The following is an 18,489-nucleotide window of genomic DNA, read 5'->3' as shown; positions in this document are numbered from 1 at the left end:
GGACTGTGGACAGAATGAATGATGAATAAGCAATAGAAACTTGTCTGGGATGAGGTATTTACAGCTAAACACAAGGACTTCAGCAGTGGCCCAATGGAAAAAAAGATGTTAAAAACAATCTAGCTATATGGAAGGTCAGCCTAGTAATTAATCAAAAGAGAGGTTATAAAAGCTGTGGAAGAGAAGGGCAGGATGGTAGAAGAAACAAGGTAAGATGTGGCAAGTAGAAGAGCAGCGAAAGAGATGAGAACAGGAATGTTACAAGTCAAAAAGGAGCTGGAAGAACTGGTCAAGAATGTTTTAAAAACTTTTTATGTAGATTGGCTAGGCTGAATAAGGATGAGAGGGAGAGAGCATTTTGGGCACAGAAAAGTAAAGGTACTGAATGGACATTTCATTTCAGTCTTTGTGAAGGGACAGGAAGGGAAGGAAAGGTGCCATAATATGATGGAGCTAGGGCATAGTGGGGCTAGCAGGACACTGATGAAGGCTTATGCAGCTGAAATCGGTATGCAAATTGTGACCATCAATTAATTATTTCTAGGAAGAAGGGGTGCTGTCTTGTATTGTTGGTTGCTGGCAGTATATTGACACAAAGCTGGGGAGGGAGGAAGTGGAAGGGTAGATGACTGTTCTAACTCTGAATAAGGCATACAAATCAGCTGAGCTGCTTCTCAGGAGTCAAAGAAATCTGGATAATTAATTGGTGGATCCCCTGAGGAACTCTTCAAGAGATCACCTGCAGGTGTACAAGTGCCTGGGGATTATAAAGTGGCAAGAGTGGTAGCCTTATATATATGGGGGGGGGGGCAATGGACGACAAGACACCCTAGAGAACTGTTGGCATGGCAGACAAAGACAAGTGGCAGGGAAGCATGCTTAGCTTCATAGACAACAACAATATTTACAGCAAAATGTCCTCAGAGACAGAAGGAGATCTCTGCTGAGCCTGATCTAGTATTACATCTTGGTTACAGGACAACTTAACACTACAGAATTAGAAGGCATGGTTTTCCTTGGTGACATCAGCAAGACCTTTAACTATTTCTATACAGAAAGCTGCTAACAATATTATTGGAAATGGGGGGGGGGTAGGCATGAGGGTGAGGAACAGCAGTGTAGCATTACTGGAGAGTTGGGCAGAGAGGGCTATGATGAGGAAGAGGTGATGTCAGGAAAAAAGGGAAGTGACCAGGAGAGTACTGCAGGAGTTACTTCTAAGTCCCTAACTCTTCAGTTTGTCTGTCTCAAACATGCCTGATGGAAACAGAAAAGAATCAGCTCTGCTGTGATGACACAAAGGGATGTGGATCAGTAAAGGGTAAGATGAAAAGTCTAAGGAAGGATTTCAGAAAGGTTGGCTAGGTGGGCTCAAAGGTGGCATTTGAGGTTCATTAAAGATAAACACAAACTACTGAACTGCTGTTGTAACAGCCATGCTGTAAAGTATTAACTGGGAGAGTGGAACTGGTGACAACCACCAATCAAATCAAAAAATTCCTTAAAACCTGAAACCCATGACCACAGCATCACATAATATCTCACCATAATACCTACACACAGCAAACAGCTGCCACAGCATATCTATTAGGAATTCTTATAAACCAATTTATTGAAGAACAATATGTCCCATTGCTATGGAAATAATCAGACGTATAATCCCTATTCATGTTTTAATTCTCCAAGTCTTTTGGGTTTCTAATACCGTGACGGTAATGGACCCCATTGCTAAGTCAAAGCATAATTAAAGTTCATTAAATTAGTATTGTTTCAGTCTTTGATGTTAGCCAGAAGTGCTTTTCGCAGCACCCGCAATGTACCCAGTAATGACTACTTCTGCAATTTGTACAGTTACATGTATTGGTAACATATCTAAGTACAACTGAAAATTATTTTTATAAGACCCGTTGCTCCTATTACTATTGTAACTATCTGGGTATTCTTTTTCCACATTTCCTTTTCTTCTGCCTGCAAATCCTGGTATTTTATGGCTTTGTGTCTCTCTGTACATAAGACACTGCAGTCACTAGGTGTAGCAATTTCAATGATCAATGCTACTTTTGTCTTCTTTTCATGGACTACTATATCTGGTTTTCTTGCACCTATTTTTTGACCTGTTGGTAATGGATGATCCCATGTGATATAAACTTCATAATTTTCTATAATGCTTCATGGCTTACATCTCCAGTGTTTTTCAGCTACTTCATATTATAATGCTTGCACAATCCCCAATGCAACTGTCTTGCTACATTATTATGCCTTTCAGTATACAGTCTTTCTGCTATTAGTATATCACAAACAGCAATATGATGCATGACTGTTTCCAATTCTGTTTTACAAAACCTACATTTTTCTGTTTCTCCCACATGTTCAATGAACTTCGTAAATTAACGTGTATGTATTCCACTATTTTGGGCCGCCAATATTAGCTTTTCGTCTTTTGGTTTAAATTCATCTCTCCTTAACCATTCCTGCATTCGATCCTGATCAACATAAGGTTGTTCCAAGAGTTTTCTATACTTGCTATAGTTATGCATTTTCCACATTTCTTGCCTTCTCATCTGATCCCTCACCTTATAGTCTTTCTTTTGTTTTTTGGCACATTCAGTTGCTGCCTGATTTTTATCTACTTCTGGTTTGACTTCCATTCCTGCCTGATGCAAATATGCTTCTGCTAAACTAAGCAGGGAAGTCATCCTAGACTTATTCTCCTCATGTTTCAAAACTTTCACTATGTTTGGGTCTTGTGAGGTCAGCAGATATGTACACAGTCCTACATTTACAGATTTATACATGTAATCAATTTCGTGGAAACCTATACCTACTTTAGAAGGGGTAATATATAGTCTTGCTATACACTGATTTTTATAAATCAACTGATGAGCATGGAGCAACCTTCTTGTTTTCTTGTCCAACCAGTCCAACACCTTCTGGGGCCAGTCAATCACTCCAAAACTGTAAGTTAAGACAGGAAAAGCAAATTGATTTATAGCTTGGACTATGTTCCAAGATGTCAATGCTGTTTTCAGTATTAATTTTAGTCTTCTAAAATGTTCTTTACTAAGTTTTATTCACACTTGTTCATGTTTTATTGTTGATCCTTCATCAGTTCCCATATATTTATACAATCCCTCTTGCTCATGTTCTTTTATATCACATTCCTGTCCCAAACTGATGTTTTCTTGGTGCTACATCTTTCCTGATTTCAAGATTTCTTTTGCATGTTTATCAAGACCAAATGACATTCTTATATCATCCGAAAAAGTTTTGACCACTTTCAGTTGTGCTTTCACTTCCTCATCTGATGAACTATACAGGTTTAAATCATCCATAAAAAGAAGATAAGAAGTCTTTACACTTTGTTTTTTTGGGAGCCAAATTATAGCCATGACCTAATCTGTTAAGTAGACAGCTTAATGGGTTAAGGGCAAGTCAAAACAGCAACGGTGACAATGTCACCCTGGAATATCCCCCTTTGAATTTTTAACCCTGAATTAATAATTTGGTCTTTATCATGGCTTAACTGCAAAGTGGTTTGCCGCTGTTTCATGGTCGCTGTTATGTAATCGATCAGTGTAGAGTGTATCTCATACATTTTTAAGCACACTTTTATCCATGAATGTGGGATATTGTCAAATGCTTTTTTGTAGTCCATCCATGCCATACTTAGATTCTGCCCCTTTTTACAGTTCTCCATTATGACTTTATTTAACAACAAATGATCCTTTGTTCCATATGACTTTCTTTTATTACCTCTTTGTTTTATTGCCATGATTGAGTTTTCTTCTAAGTGACTATAAACTCTGTTGGCATCAGTTCCAGTGTATAGTTTATACATCTTTGGAAGGCAAGTTATTGGTCTATAGTTTTTAGAATAGCTTGCAGTTTCGCTGTTAAGTAGGAGTATTGTTTTTCCTGTTGTTAACCAGGTTGGTGTCTGTTCGGGGTGCACATACAAATAGTTCTTATTCATAGGTTCATAGGTTCATAGGTTCATACTAGGCTATCTGCCCGAGGGCATTTACAAGCCTAGCCCATAGTTTTGTGGCTTACGCCACCCCTTTAGTATGGGGAACTATACCCATTATTTTGCTGTGCCTCTGTCGAGCAGTGACACTGAGGTAATCCCTGGGGTATATCTGCGATCTCCCATCCATTGGTCAAGATTTCTCTTGAACAAGGCCAGCGAGGTGCTCTGCCTCACATATACCGGGATTTTGTTCCACAGCATAGGGAGTCTTTGGGTGATGAATCTATCCCTCCAGCACGTCCTATTAATAGCCGTGTCAAGGTTTAAGTCTCCCGCCCTTGTGGCTCTGACGGATCTAGATTTTTTGAGGTGAAGCATATTCATCAAATCTGGGTTTGACATGGCCTTGTATGTTAGGCAAAGGTCACCTCTGAGCAAGCGTAAGCGACTGAATAGAGCTGGAGTTCTTTCAGTCGGGCAGCATAGGACAGATGTTTGAGACCCTTTATCCTTTTGGTGAGGAACATTTGTGGCCTCTCCAGCTGCTGCAAGTGTTGGGTCAGATACATTCCGAATGGGGCATTGTACTCAATCATTGGTCTGATGAGTGATGAGTATAGGGAGACTATGACCTCCCTTGATCTAGATGAGAATCCCTTCATGATAAGGTGGGCAATGTAGAAGGTCTTCCTAACTACTTTAGCTACATGGGTGTCGAATGACAGACTACTATCAAACTGGGTCCCCAGGTCCCTGATAACTTCTTCTGTGCTCAGTGGATTGCCACCTATTTGGTAGCTAGGGGTAACCTTGTTTTTCCCGAAGGGTATGACTATGCATTTTTGGCATTTAACTTTAGGCCATTGCTCTGGCACCAGTTATCCGTTTCTGTGAGACCATCCTGAAGGATATCTGTGTCAGATGTGTTTCTACTACGGCGCCCAGTTTGCAGTCATCTGCAAACTTTGTCAGCCATAACCCTCCTGTGTTTGCTTGTACTTCAGAAAAGTAGATGCCAAACAAGAGTGGGCCCAGGACTGAGCCCTGTGGTACACCACTTGTGACAGGCTTTGAGTCTGACATGGCGCCAGCAACTCTGACCCTGTGGGTTCTGTCACTCAGCCAGTTTGCAACCCATCTTGTGATGTATGGGTTAACATTTAAGCTGATGAGTTTTTCAATGATACCCGAGTGGGGTATTGTATCGAAGGCCTTCGCCAGATCGAGGTAGGCTGTATGGACTGCCTTTCCCTCATCAATGGCTTTGGTGACTGTTTCAAAAGTCAACCAAGTTTAGAAGGCATGATCTGCCTTTGACAAAGCCAAACTGGGATGGATCCAAAGTCTGCAAGTTCCCTATGTCTTTATTTATGAGGTCCATTATGATCCTCTCCATGGCTTTGCAGATAAGGCTTGTCAAGCTAATGGGCCGGTAATTTCCAGGGTCGGTGGAGGCACCGCCTTTGTGAAGTGGGACCACAGTTGCAGTGCGCCACTCCCTGGGTACGTATCCAGAGGTAAGACTATGGTTAAACAGCTGTCCTAGCTGTGGGTTTAATTCCTCATTGAGTTCGTGGAGCACACAGCTGGGGACACCATCAGGTCCCATGGATGCTGTGTTTTTTGCTTTGGAGAGAGCAGTTCTCACTTGGGCGTTGGAGATGTTTGGGGGCTGCAATCGCTTGGTATAGATATCTCTCCTTTTGGGGGGGGGAGAAGTTTGCACTGAACCTGTCAGCCAGTATGTTGGCAATGTCTGTAGGATCAGTAATCTTCACATCATTTTGAACTAGTTCTGAGCATATCTGGGAGTTTCCTCCCAGGTTTCTAACATAGCTAAAGAAGGCCTTATGATTGTCTTTTGAGTCTTTAGCTATTTTTCTCTCAAAATTTGCTTTGGATGATTTTATGAGAGCTCTTAGTTTTTACTTATAGTGATCAAGGGTGTCTTACCTTTTAAGGATTTTGCTCTATCTTGTAGTAGCTTCCTCCTTTTGTTGTAGAGTTTGTTTATGGCTGGGGTCCACCAGACTGGACGCTTGCCTTTGGTACAAAGAGTCTTTGTTTTGCTTGGGATTGCCTTATCCATGCAGTCCTGCAGGTGCTGGTAGAAGGCATTTGTAAGTGATTCAGCGGCTTGAGTACTGTTTTCCGCCGGCTCGGGGGCCTTAAAGGAGACCACACTAGTCTTTAGAAGTGTGAAGTCAGCTTCGAGAAGTTCTTTACTGTGGTCTTTTTATCTCAGGTGGGGTGGGATGAGGACCTCCAGCGAGATTAGTTTGTGATCTGATCTCACCAGTGAGGGGTATACTTCCGGTGTTGAACATTGTGCTCCCGTGTTCGTGATGATGAGATCAAGTATGTTTTCTCCTCTTGTGGGGATGGTGACTAGTTGTTCCATGGCATTTGAGTTTATGAATTCCAGGAACTTTTGGGCTAGGGTGTTTGGGCTTGAGTAGTGTTCCCAGTCTATATTAGGGTAATTGAAGTCACCTAGTATGATGGTGTTTGGTGATACATTTATCCCCTCTAGTGTTTTCAGGAAGGCCATGTGAGGTTCCTGAGTTTGTGAGGGTGGCCTGTAACATGCTACAATTTGCAGAGCAGTCTTGCCTATGGTTAATTGCACCTGGATGGTCTCCGATGCATCGTGCGTTGCCACCAGTCTTGGCTGAATCTTCATGTAAAGATGTCAATAATTTGAGCCAGAAGTGAGGTATTCACTTTTTTTTTAATTTCTCCAAATCTTTTGGGTTTCTAACACCATGACAGGAATGGACCCCATTCCTAAGTCAAAGTATGATTAAAATTCATAAAATTAGTATTGTTTCAATCTTTGATGTCAGCCAGAAGGGCTCTTTGCAGCACCTGCAATGTGCCTAGTAATGACTCCTTCTGTAATGCATATGGAGTTGCATGTATTGGTAACATATCTAAGTATGACTATAAATTATTATTTTTTATAAGACCTGTTGCTCCTGCTACTACTGGAACTGTCTGGGTATCTTTCTTCTACATTGCCCACATTTCTGCCTGCAAATCCTGGTATTTTATGACTTTGTGTCTCTCTGTACATAAGATGCTGTAGTCACTGGGTGTAGCAATTTCAATAATGAATGCTACTTTTGTCTTCTTTTCATGGACTACTATATCTGATTTTGTAGCATCTAACCTTTGAACTGTTGGTAATGGATGATCCCATGTGATATAAACTTTACCATTTTCTATGATGCTTTGGGGCTCATGTTTCCAGTGCTTTTCAGCTACTTCAATATTATAAATGTTTGCACAATCCCCAGTGCAACAGTCTTGCCACATTATTATGCCTTTCAGTATACAGTCCTTCTGCCATTAGTATATTAGAACCAGCAACAAGATGTGCAACTGTTTCCATTTCTTTTTTACAAAACCTACATTGTTCTGTTTCTCCCACATGTTCAATTTGGCTTTGTAAACCAATGTGTATGTAGTTCACTATTTTGGGCCACCACTATTAACCTTTTGTCTTTTGGTTTAAATTCACCTCTCCTTAACCATTCCTGTGTCTGATTCTGATCAACATGAAGTTGTTCCAAGAGTTTTCTATACTTGCAACTGTATTTATGCATTTTCCACATTTCTTGTCTTCTTATCTGATCCTTCACCTTATATTCTTTCTTTTGTTTTTTTTTGGCACATTCAGTTGCTGCCTAATTTTATCTACTTCTGATTTGATTTCCATTTGTTTGACACCAATATGCTTCTGCTAAACTAAGCAGGGAAGTCATCTTAAACTTATTGTACTCAGGTTTCAAAACTTTCACTACATTTGGATCTTGTGAGGTCAGCAGATATGTATATAGTCCTAATATTGCATTTCTATACATGAAATCAATTTTGAGGAAGCCCATACCTCCTCAGAATGGGGAATCTATAGTCTTGGCATGCATTGATTTTTTTTATAAATCCTTTAATGAGCATGAAGCATCCTTCTTGTTTTCCTGTCCAAACTATCCATTACCTTTTGGAGCCAGTCAGTCAATCTAAAACTGTAAGTTAGAACAGGAAGAACAAATTGGTTTATAGCTTGGACTTTGTTCCTAGATGCCAATGCTGTTTTTTTTTAGTATTAATTTAAGGCTTCTAAAATATTTCTTACTAAGTTTTATTTGCATTTGTTCACATTTTATACACTAAACTAAAACTATTCACACATGTGGGTAAGAGCATGATATCCCAAACTTTTAGCCAGTTGCTATACTAACACCTACTTCCAAAATTCTTGAAACATGTATGGTTTCCACTATGGCCATGGAATGGACACAACACTTCTCTCATGTTTAATTAATCTTGTCTAAAGCGTCTGACACAGTCTTGCATGAGCTGCTATTAGCTAGACCTCCTTGTCTTGAACTGAGCAATATAGCAGTATAATGGTATGCGAGTTACCTTTCTCATAGATCTCAAGCTGTAAAATATAAATGTAAATACCCCTGTTTCCTACTTACAACTGTAGGTGTACCTTAAGATTCTATCCTTGGCACTGTCGTATTCAATATGTCCATAAACAATATGTACAAAATAGCCAAAGATAAAACTATCATTCAGTATACTGATGACTCTACCCCAGTATGTTCAGCAGACTCTCTAAGTAATCTCGTGAAAAATAAAATGTGAAAACACTCCCAGAAAACTGAAAGAATGGCTTACAGATTCCCAACTAATACTAAATATAAAAAAAAAACTTATTTGTCTCTGACACAATAGTCTAACATGAATTAAACTTTACTATTAGAACCTCAAACCATATCATGATAGAACAGCTAAACCAAACAAAACTATTAGAACCATCATAAATCAACATTTAAAGTCTGTAATAACTATGTAGCAATAAAAACTAATCAGTAGTCAAGGGATTCAAGGCATTCTATACAAAATCAAACCCTTTCTCTCTTTCCAATCTACTTCCCCTCCTACACTCTCTCTAGATCCCATGTCTATTCCTCTGTGCCTCATCCTTCTATTTCTTTCTGAACTTCTGTACTACATCCTACTCTAAGTTTACTTCTCTCTTAGTTAATCATACCTATCTAAACAAAGAAAAATAACTCCTTCCCACCATCATTCTCTTGTATAGTCAACTGTTCTGTCTATTTTTGAATATCTCTATTTATAGCTTGTTATCCTTGTATGCACCACTACTGTATGAGCTTATGTATTGTATAATTTGTTATTTGTAACAATATTTCTTCTGTTGGAGATCCCCCTGGGCTTCTGCTGAAAAAGGGCATGTGCCCAGTCGGACTTTCCCAGTCAACAAATATTAACTAACTAACTAACTAACGAACTAACTAATTAACAAACTAACTAACTAATAAATAATTGCAGTTAGCACAATCACTAGTATTATCAACCTTCTTATATGATCCCAGTCCTTATTAAAATCCTAAAAATGCAAGTTAGCAAGCTAGAAAGATGTTATAACAAAACTGCCCAGTTTGCAGTCAGTCTTGCTAATAATGCCCACCACAGTACAGCACTCAATCAAGCATTGTAGCTGGAACTCCAATACACCTTAGTTCTCACCCAAATCAAGTCTACACACAACATTACTTTATAGCAAAATCTAAAAAATACTCTGCTGGGCTCCATATTGAAATTTTGATACTCATAACACAGAGTGCCGACATATCAAAAAAATAAAGACTGAAAATGCAGGAGAAGAGCTGATATCGAGCATAGGTCTTCTTTAAACTTGTTTTGTGCAAGGGGACAACCCCCCATCTCCGATAGGGGACAAGTTCCCCCCTAACACCACAAACATATATACCAACTCTGAGATTGTCATACCTCAGAGAAAAGGGAATATTCTGAGAATGGCCATCTTGGACTTTGTATAAGTCCATTTTTTCGGCCTTTTAGACTATATTTCTGGACTCACTGAACTGGGTCACAGTTTTTCAAATGGTTGCTCCTGGACTATCATGAATCTCATCAGTGGATACATCTCAGTAAGATGTTTTAATTTTACGGACTCAAAGGTAAGTAGTGGTCATGTAGTCCAGGACACCATTAAGTAGCCGAGCCCAAATTTCCAATTGCCTTATCTTCTAGTTAAGTAACATGCTGAAAATCACATAGTAGGCAAATGAAGGCTGTAGAATCAAAACCTATACCACAGAAAGTAGCTTATTAATAGCTCATAGCCTAATCCAAAACCTAGTCACTCAAAAATCTAATCACCATCATAAAGACTCTATACACTGTAAATGTAACAAAGTTATGGAATGTAGTCTTCTTTGAAATCAGAGAAAAAAATCTAACACTCTTCCTACACAAGTTAAAAAACTACCAAACTCACACTTGATACTGTTCATGTCGCAACTGCTGAACAACAATTCAAAACAAAAGCTTAAAGCTGAATGTGCTTATAATTACTAATTAAAGACATCAGTTTTCTTAAACTCTACTGCTGATTTCTCTTATGTCACTCTTTTTGTTGTTGTGTCTTTCGGCTAGGGGTCGCCACAGTGGAACTCCGGTCCGCTAATGTTTGGTAGAGGATTTTTACGTGCCGAGTTACCAGCCCTGATGCACAGCCTTCAACGAAGGCACGCCCATTCACATATGCCTCCACACCGAAGACACTCTAGCTGAGAATCGAACAGGACAACGTCTTGCTGTGAGGCGTCAACGCTACCGCAGCACCACTACCGCGGGTTAATGTCACTCTAACTCCCCTTATTTCACCTCCTTTAACTGCAACTGCTTTCTTTCCTTAACCTCCTGAATCTCTGTAATTATCTGTACACTACTTACTTTCTTTGCACCTTACTCCAATCAACATGAAACCTATAAATGAAAAGCACTCACAAACTATCATTTTTAAGGTTCTTCATCTGTATGGCTCTTACTTTTTCTCTGCTATTTCATTATATAATATTTTCATGGACTTCTAATGTAACATAAAAGAGAACATCACCCAAAAATTGAAAAAGTAACAATGTCTGTGTATCAGTGTAAGTGGTCATTATAATTTTCTAATATGTTATACCTAAAAATGGCCAGAAAGAGGGTTGCCATGCTATGTGTTTAGTTCTATAGTTAAGGCTATTGCCTCCTCCTTGATGTTATTTTATATGGACAGAGTGATTATAGGATCATTTGCAGTCTTAGTCTCTCTCTCTCTCTCTCTGTCTCTCTCTTTCTCTCTCTACCAGCTTACAATAAATAGTAATGTGATTGCCTGCTTTTGACTGCCAGCATTGCAACTTTGCTTCCTCATTTTACTGAGCATTTGAATGCCAGGCTTGAAAAAGTAGCAGAGTTACTTGCTCTTTTCAAACTAACTGTAGATCAGCCTTAGTGTGAGAAATCTGACCTCTGAGATTAATAGGTGCTACTTAAGCTGAACTGGCACTGTAGTTAGAATTTGTGTCTTTGGTGTTAATTGCTCCTCCCCCAACTCACTGACTTGCCTCAACCAAACACTGTAAATAATGCAAAGCAAAAGTAACAAACACCATAAGAAGATAATGTGCATCTTCTTCTTTTGGCTTTTCCCAGTTAGAGGTCGCCATAGCGGTACTCCGGTCTGCTAATGATTGGCAGTAGATTTTTACGGTGCCGAGGTGCCAGCTTGATGCCCAACCTTCAATGAAAGCACGCGCCATTTACACATGTCTTTCGAACGCCACTCGACCGCGGGGAGGACATGCAGACTCCACACAGAAGGAGCTCCAGCCGAGAATTGAATGGGAGAACCTCTTGCTGTGAGATGACAATGCTACCGCTGCACCACCGCAGCTATATATAAGAAGATAATGTGCATATTGAAAGAAAATTCAGTGTACAAAAATGCAAATTGAATACTGACAGAAAATCGAGAGAGTAAGATGGACGTATTTTTCCTCCATGGTAGCACTCTCAGAGTTTAATTAAAGGGAAAGATGACTAACTTGTGAAAAAATGAACTAATGTGTGATGGATTTACATCTGAAAAACTAAGCCTAAAACCCTAGCTTTTGTTCAGTCAGAGCTATTGCTCCAGCCAACACTATTTATCCAAGGTGAGAAACTAATAATCTGTGTCTGATAGGGCACATTTAAATAACAATGTTTAACGGTCTTATTTCTTTTTTAATTATTCTGCCCTTCCTAGCCTTAGTGATGCAACTAACTATGAGAAAAACATGGGAGAGAAAATGTGAGATTTCTCAAAAAGTGAAACAGAAACAAGTACAGGCACAATGCAAATGGAATAATTATTAAATTACACCTCTCCTGTAAGAGTCAATTTTAGTGTTGAATTACTTATCATTGAATTACTTTCTTAAACTTAAGCAATGAATTTTATTTGACTTTGACCTCAGTCACAAAATTGTTGCAGTATAACTGCTATGTTTTATTTGTTTTTAATTTTATTTTGATTAGGTATCCCTTAATTCATTATTATTTTGGGGCCTTTTGAAGGTTAAATCTTTGTTTCTGTATACACAATGCTGTTATTCTTCAGTTATGGTTGTTAGGATTGCTATTCATGTTTCCATTTATGTATTTTGCATATTGGAGTGTCTCTATTAATGCAATCGTGTAATATATAATAAAATTAATGAAAGTTGTCCAAAGAGCTTTTACCTTTAATTAGGTTTTGCAGCTCTGTCTATAAAAGGGGTTTACTGATAGCTCATTAAACACTGTTTGGAAAGTTACAGAATTGTGAGATTTTATTTATGTTGCTAACATTTTGAGTCCCAGGAACATTATGATCTGATTCAGTTATGCAAGTAAAGTTTTTTGGCATGATCCTTCTGCTTGTCGCATTAATTGCAGTTAGGTATGTAACGCTCTGTCTGCTTGTCAGAATTTTAACTAGCTGCTCTAGGCTGTTACTATTAACAACATCAAGAAGTATATGTTCCTACACAACCTTCCTGTGATAAAGCTTCTAGTCTATAAGTGGATAGCTGATGTCATGCATTATATGACTGTTAGGATACATTCATTATAACTTCTCTTGTTTGATTTTATTATCACATGCTTTATAGCACCAAAAGAAGTTGCAATCAATATTACTTATTTTAATCATTACAAAAAATTCAGATTTACTCACAGGTGGTTGTCCATAAGACAGCAACCGTTTAACATTTCTAGATACACACATAACTGCATGCCTCTCTACTCTGTACCCATTTATGATGCAATGTGATGTCCTTCAGGAATAACAGTGCATCTAAAATGGTTACTTTTTTATTCAACTGTTGGTATTATCAGCCACACAGGATGATCCAATATAGTCTCTGAAGTGGTTAACTTTATTAGATTTGTGTTGGATGCCTTGAACAAAGAGTCCAGTGTTGTCAATCTATAATTCATTTGGTATTCTGTTACCTTTCCGAGTCTCAGGGACAGAATATACAGTACTGGCAGGGCATCAAACAGCCCATTTGTAAGTTTCACAGAGCCCAAAGAAATAACATAATCAGTCTTGATTTTATTTATGTGAATATTCCAGAGCTCTTCCTATTTTTGTGATACTCTCCGAACTCTTCCTTGTTGACCTCTTTAGTCACCTCTGTATCTGCTTGTATACATCTGTGCTAACACTTCCACCAATGTTGGCATATATGCCTTCTTACTGCTTTGTAAACATTAAGAATATGAACCTTCCTGTCCTCTGTTACAGCATGGTTTTCTGCTGCTTCCTACTACTTCCCACTTTTTCCTTTAACCCATGTCCTAGCTTAACTTTTCATTCATTCCCCCCAAAAGAAGATCTTTGACCATCCATTACTTACCTAGATGGTTCTTTCTCCAAATAAATCATGGTGTAAAAAAATTACTTTATTTAACTTTTTCCTGACCATGTCCTCTACCTTTTAAACTCCTCACCCACATTCCCTGCCATCATAGTTACTTATCTATGCTTGTACCCCCACCAGGTTGTGAACATGAAACAGCAGTATTTTGCAATTTCTAGCTACCACGGTAGACCAGTGGCATCTCAGAGCAAAATACTGAAGCTGGGTTGTTCGCGTTCACTTCTAAATCTTGAAGCCATGCATGATGGAATCCATTAATTAACCCTTTGTTGAACTATGACTGGGAGAAAGGAAGTTTGCAGCTATTGCAAAACTTTTCTCTTACTCTACTATCTTGTTGCAGTCATTAGAAGTGTTAGCAGCATCAACAACAACGTCAGGTGCAGGACCTTATTTTGTTCTGGTATCAGTTTTTATGTTTCTGTTTCAAAATATATTATATATCCAGTCAAGGTTGAGCATATGTAGACATTGGTGAAAGGCTGGCAAAAATGCACTTTCATTGCACATTGCACTATTGCTGACTATATTTCACTATTGCTGAGTATTTTATTCTTTTTCAGTTAATCCTGCATTTGAAGATGACGATCTTAAAGGCAAAGAAAATGGAATGCCATCTGCTACCTCTGTTCCAGCTGCAAGTATTACATGTCAGTTATCACAGATTTACAAAACAATGTACAGGAAGGATTATTGTTTTCTGAGTCTCACAGAGTATTTAAACCAGCTGTAACTGCAGTTCCTTAATAGGCTCTTCTTACTCTCTCCCATACCTAGTGACCATTGAGCTGCTCCTGCCACAACATAGGCCTGTCCAATCCCCCCTTCTTTTGACACTGAATCCAAGCCAGGAGTGAGAAACAATAACAATGGGTTTGGTTGCCATCCTGCAAGGATACGAGTTTTTCTAATACTCCTTCTGTTCTCATCCTGATGGCCAACAAGCACAATGCACTGTATATGATTTGGTACATCTGTAATTCTTCTGCAAAGGGTATGCAGTCCATGGCTGAGATTGTACTTTTGGGTACCTTGTGCAGGAATGCATTTATGGGCCTTACCCGAGATGATCCTTGTACAGTGTGACCACACACAGTCCTACTTCACAGGAAGGCAAGCCTCTGTTGGTCATTCACAGCATTCCTATCTCTCTGGCTCCACTATCGCCTTAGTGGGTCATCGAACTCCAGTCAGCAGGTGCACAAATCAAAACATTCAAAACATTATCCTCTGTGTCATGGGTCTAGCTTTAGTTATGTCAGATTCAAACAATAAGATATGCGAAATAATTATGTTAAGGGCATTGACAGTGCTCTGACTGAGAACTGCCAAGAATGAAAATAAATTCTATCAACCTGCAATAAATTCTTGCAACTGTAAATTTAGTCCAGGCTGTTTATAGTGACACCATAAATAAAAACAAACAAAAAAAAAAAAAACAAAACAATACAAAAAAAAGCTCACCCCTGTCCATCTTCAAGTGCATCTTGGATCTATGGATGGTTAATGCAGGACTGCCCCCATTCTACTAATGGACAGAGACAACTCCAAAATGCTTTATCCTATGCATGGGTCTCTCAGATTATCTATGGTATGGTCCCATTTATTCTAACTAGAGGTAATATATAATTATTAACCATGAAATGAGTAATGTCAATCTTACACCATGTGGGATACATTAATTCAAGCACCAAAAAAGAAAAACAGCTAGGCTTAAAACAGCCCACAAGGGCAGCAAGCCTAGTACTTAGCTATGAACCATATTCATAGCTGTAATGAGCTCCCCTGTTTATATTCTGGAACATTTCAGTTCCAAAGAATTATTTTTACTCCAGGCCATGAAAAACAAGAGGCACTGAGCCACTTTGTACAGTGTTCTAGATCTGTGTCAGGAAAAGTGGTATAACTCCTACGGTAATTTTACTCAGCTAAAATAACCAGTCTGACAATTCACTTAATAGGATTTCATTTTGAAGCATTTATACTTTGCAGTATCTGGTTTCTATAGTCAAAGGACTGAACTTCCATACCAGTAATGCTACCTGCAGTAAGGTGAAACTCTGGGATTGATAAATGGTGGTGTAAGAATTGGAGTTTCTGAATGAAATTAAAAGGGCAGTTATAGAGGAGAGGCTGGACTCTGCCCTTCTGAGCTGGGAATTTCTGGTTAAAGCCTTATAGTGCCTGCATATTTGAATTGTTTCTTACTGAAATTGGTGTGCCTTGTTTGCTGTAGCATAGACTAGATCCAGGCCTGCTGAATCTAGCTGTGTTTGTATAACTTGAGCACTAATCCAGGCCTTCTTAAAAGTATTCAATTGTATTTATTACTGCTTGGTAGTAACCTGATTAAAGTGTAGCTATCATTCTAAGCCTTTTGGTTTAAGCACTTGGGCTTCAGACCAGTTGTTTTACATTAAGAAGGTTTGTGGTCTGCACTGTTGTGGCAGGACAGGTAGCTTATATCTTTCTAAGTTGGGAACTGCTGATTGAGGGCTCAGTGTCTGTTATTCTAAAAGTGTATTAGTTCTGGTTTAAGTACTTGGGCTTTAGGCCAGTCATTTTAAATTAAGAAGGTTTGTGGTCTGCACTCTTGTGGGAGGAGAGGCTAGACTCTGCCCTTCTGAGCTGGGAATTTCTGGTTAGAGGCTTATAGTGCCTGCATATTTGAACTGTTTCTTACTGAAATTGGTGTGCCTAGGGTTACCACCTGTCCCACTTTGTGAGGGACAGTCCCTCTTTGGGCAGTTGTGTCCTGCTAAAAAATTGTAAAAATGGGAAATGTCCTGAGATTTTAGGACAAAATTATTTCCTATATTTTATGTAATAGTTGCATAAAACAGTTATTCTGTATCTGAAACACCTAAATGTTATAAGAAACAGAATAATCAACTAAAATACTACACAAATAAGCTTTTATTTAGGCAAAAAATTGAAGTCCTGTCCTTTGTACTGGTCGTGGGTATGTTTTGGCCTGCAAAATCTGATGTTTGTAACAAAAATGTCCCACTTTGGGTATTAGAAAAGGTGACAACCCTAGGTGTGCCTTGTTTGCTGTTGCGTAAACTAGATTTAGGCCTGCTGAATCTAGCATTGTTTGTATAACTTGAGCACTAATCCAGGCCTTCTTTTTTGGAGAGGGTTCCCCTGCACCCCAGTGGCAGGAGTGTGCAGTTAGAACTTGTCTGATTGAAGACTACAGGAACAGTGCTCAGTTTTGAAATTTTTTTACTGGTTAATTGGGTAGTTTATTTAAAAGCCTTTTCTGATTGATTGTAGTCATCTAAAGCTGTTTTAAGTGTATTTTTTACTGTTTTTTGCCTTATCTTAAAAAAAAAACATTTTCCTTGTTTCTCACCTTTCTAAGCTAGTATAGTCCAGTTTTCAGGCTAGTGCTGAATTCAGGGCTGTGTTACAAGTTTCTGAGTTGCCCATACCTTACTTGGATAGAAGGAGGTTTCTCTGTTCACCTGTGAGAGAGGGAGCTTTGAGCAGCCATCTGTCCCTGGAGGAGTGGTTCCAGCCCAGAAGTTAGTAGTTTATAGGCCATTTTAGGCTAATTTCTATCTCTTTCATTTCCCTTCTGTAAAAACTGGGTTTGCACGGTTTTGCACGTCTGGGCAGCACTGGTTAGCTAGGGCTAAATTATTCCCAGCTCCACCAAGTCTCCTCTTCAGTTTTTCCCTTGAAAGTAGTCTAATTCTCAACCTAAGCACTTAAAATCATCCTACAGTCCAGCACTTGCTCAGACCTAATAGCAAGCACTAATATATCCTGACACTTGATTGCCCAGCAGGGCAAGGCTCATTATTCACCCCTCACCAACCAAGCAACTAAGCAGCTCACCCTACTATTCAGGCATGACCAAAGGGCAATTTCAGGTATACTCTCCAGTCCAGCTGGTGAACCTGGGTATCCTGAGGCAATGTTACAACTGCCTCATGTACACAGACCCTCTTCTCCTACCACAAAACATTAACATATGCGAGAGATGCAATTATATAGCTAAATTGGAGGCCAAGCACTCTCCACCCAAGACTGGAATAGGCAGTCATGAGGAGAAGGTTAACACTTGCACCACACCTCCAGCCTCACACAGACATACTAAACCAGCACTGGCAAAAAATACGCATAAATACACAAAATCATACTCGGAGGCTCTAAATAAAACCTGCAAAAGCATCAGAGACCTCCAAAGCAGATACCCAAAAAAACTGCACCTCCCGTCACAAACCAGACAACACATAAAACATAAAATCAGTGTGCTGCACAATCACAGCCCTTAAGGCGAAATAACATACCTAACACACTAGTAGTAGGTGACTCTATAGTCAGGCATACTGACATCCCACTCACTAGGCTGGACAAGGAGAAGGTTACTGTTAGCTGCCTGTTGGGAGCCAGAATCCGCCACATAACACAAGCACTCAGGTCACTCCAGAACAAGTACAAATATGACTCTGTCATTGTTCATGTTGGTGTGAATGACCTGAGATGTACCTCCCTGGACTACATGAAAAGAGACATGGAAGAGCTCTCTGATCACATAGCCCAGGCGAGTATGACCTTGACCCTGAGTAGCATCCTGCCCTCACCAAGAATGATACCGCAGTATAAAGAAAAAATGATCAGTTTCAACAATTCGCTAAGCTTCTGGTGTCATTCAAAGGGGATCCAGTGTCTGTCAGCCTGGGACGGCATGCTCGACAAGCCTCATTG

General features: G+C 39.3%; 1 protein-coding gene across 1 annotated transcript in view; it reads left to right on the top strand.

The window, feature by feature from the left end:
* Positions 1 to 18,489, top strand: part of SLC12A3 (solute carrier family 12 member 3) — a 564,508-nt gene that overhangs the window by 345,889 nt on the left and 200,130 nt on the right. The window contains exon 25 of the mRNA XM_044079103.1: positions 1,060 to 1,091. Within this exon, the coding sequence (XP_043935038.1) occupies positions 1,060 to 1,091 (32 nt within the window). The remainder of the gene's footprint in view (positions 1 to 1,059; positions 1,092 to 18,489) is intronic.

Source organism: Protopterus annectens, chromosome 8.part0 (assembly GCF_019279795.1).
Source record: "Protopterus annectens isolate FY-2018-M chromosome 8.part0, PAN1.0, whole genome shotgun sequence".
NCBI lineage: Eukaryota > Metazoa > Chordata > Ceratodontiformes > Protopteridae > Protopterus > Protopterus annectens.
Note: the sequence above shows the minus strand (reverse complement) of the source record. Positions and strands in the feature narration are given on the sequence as shown.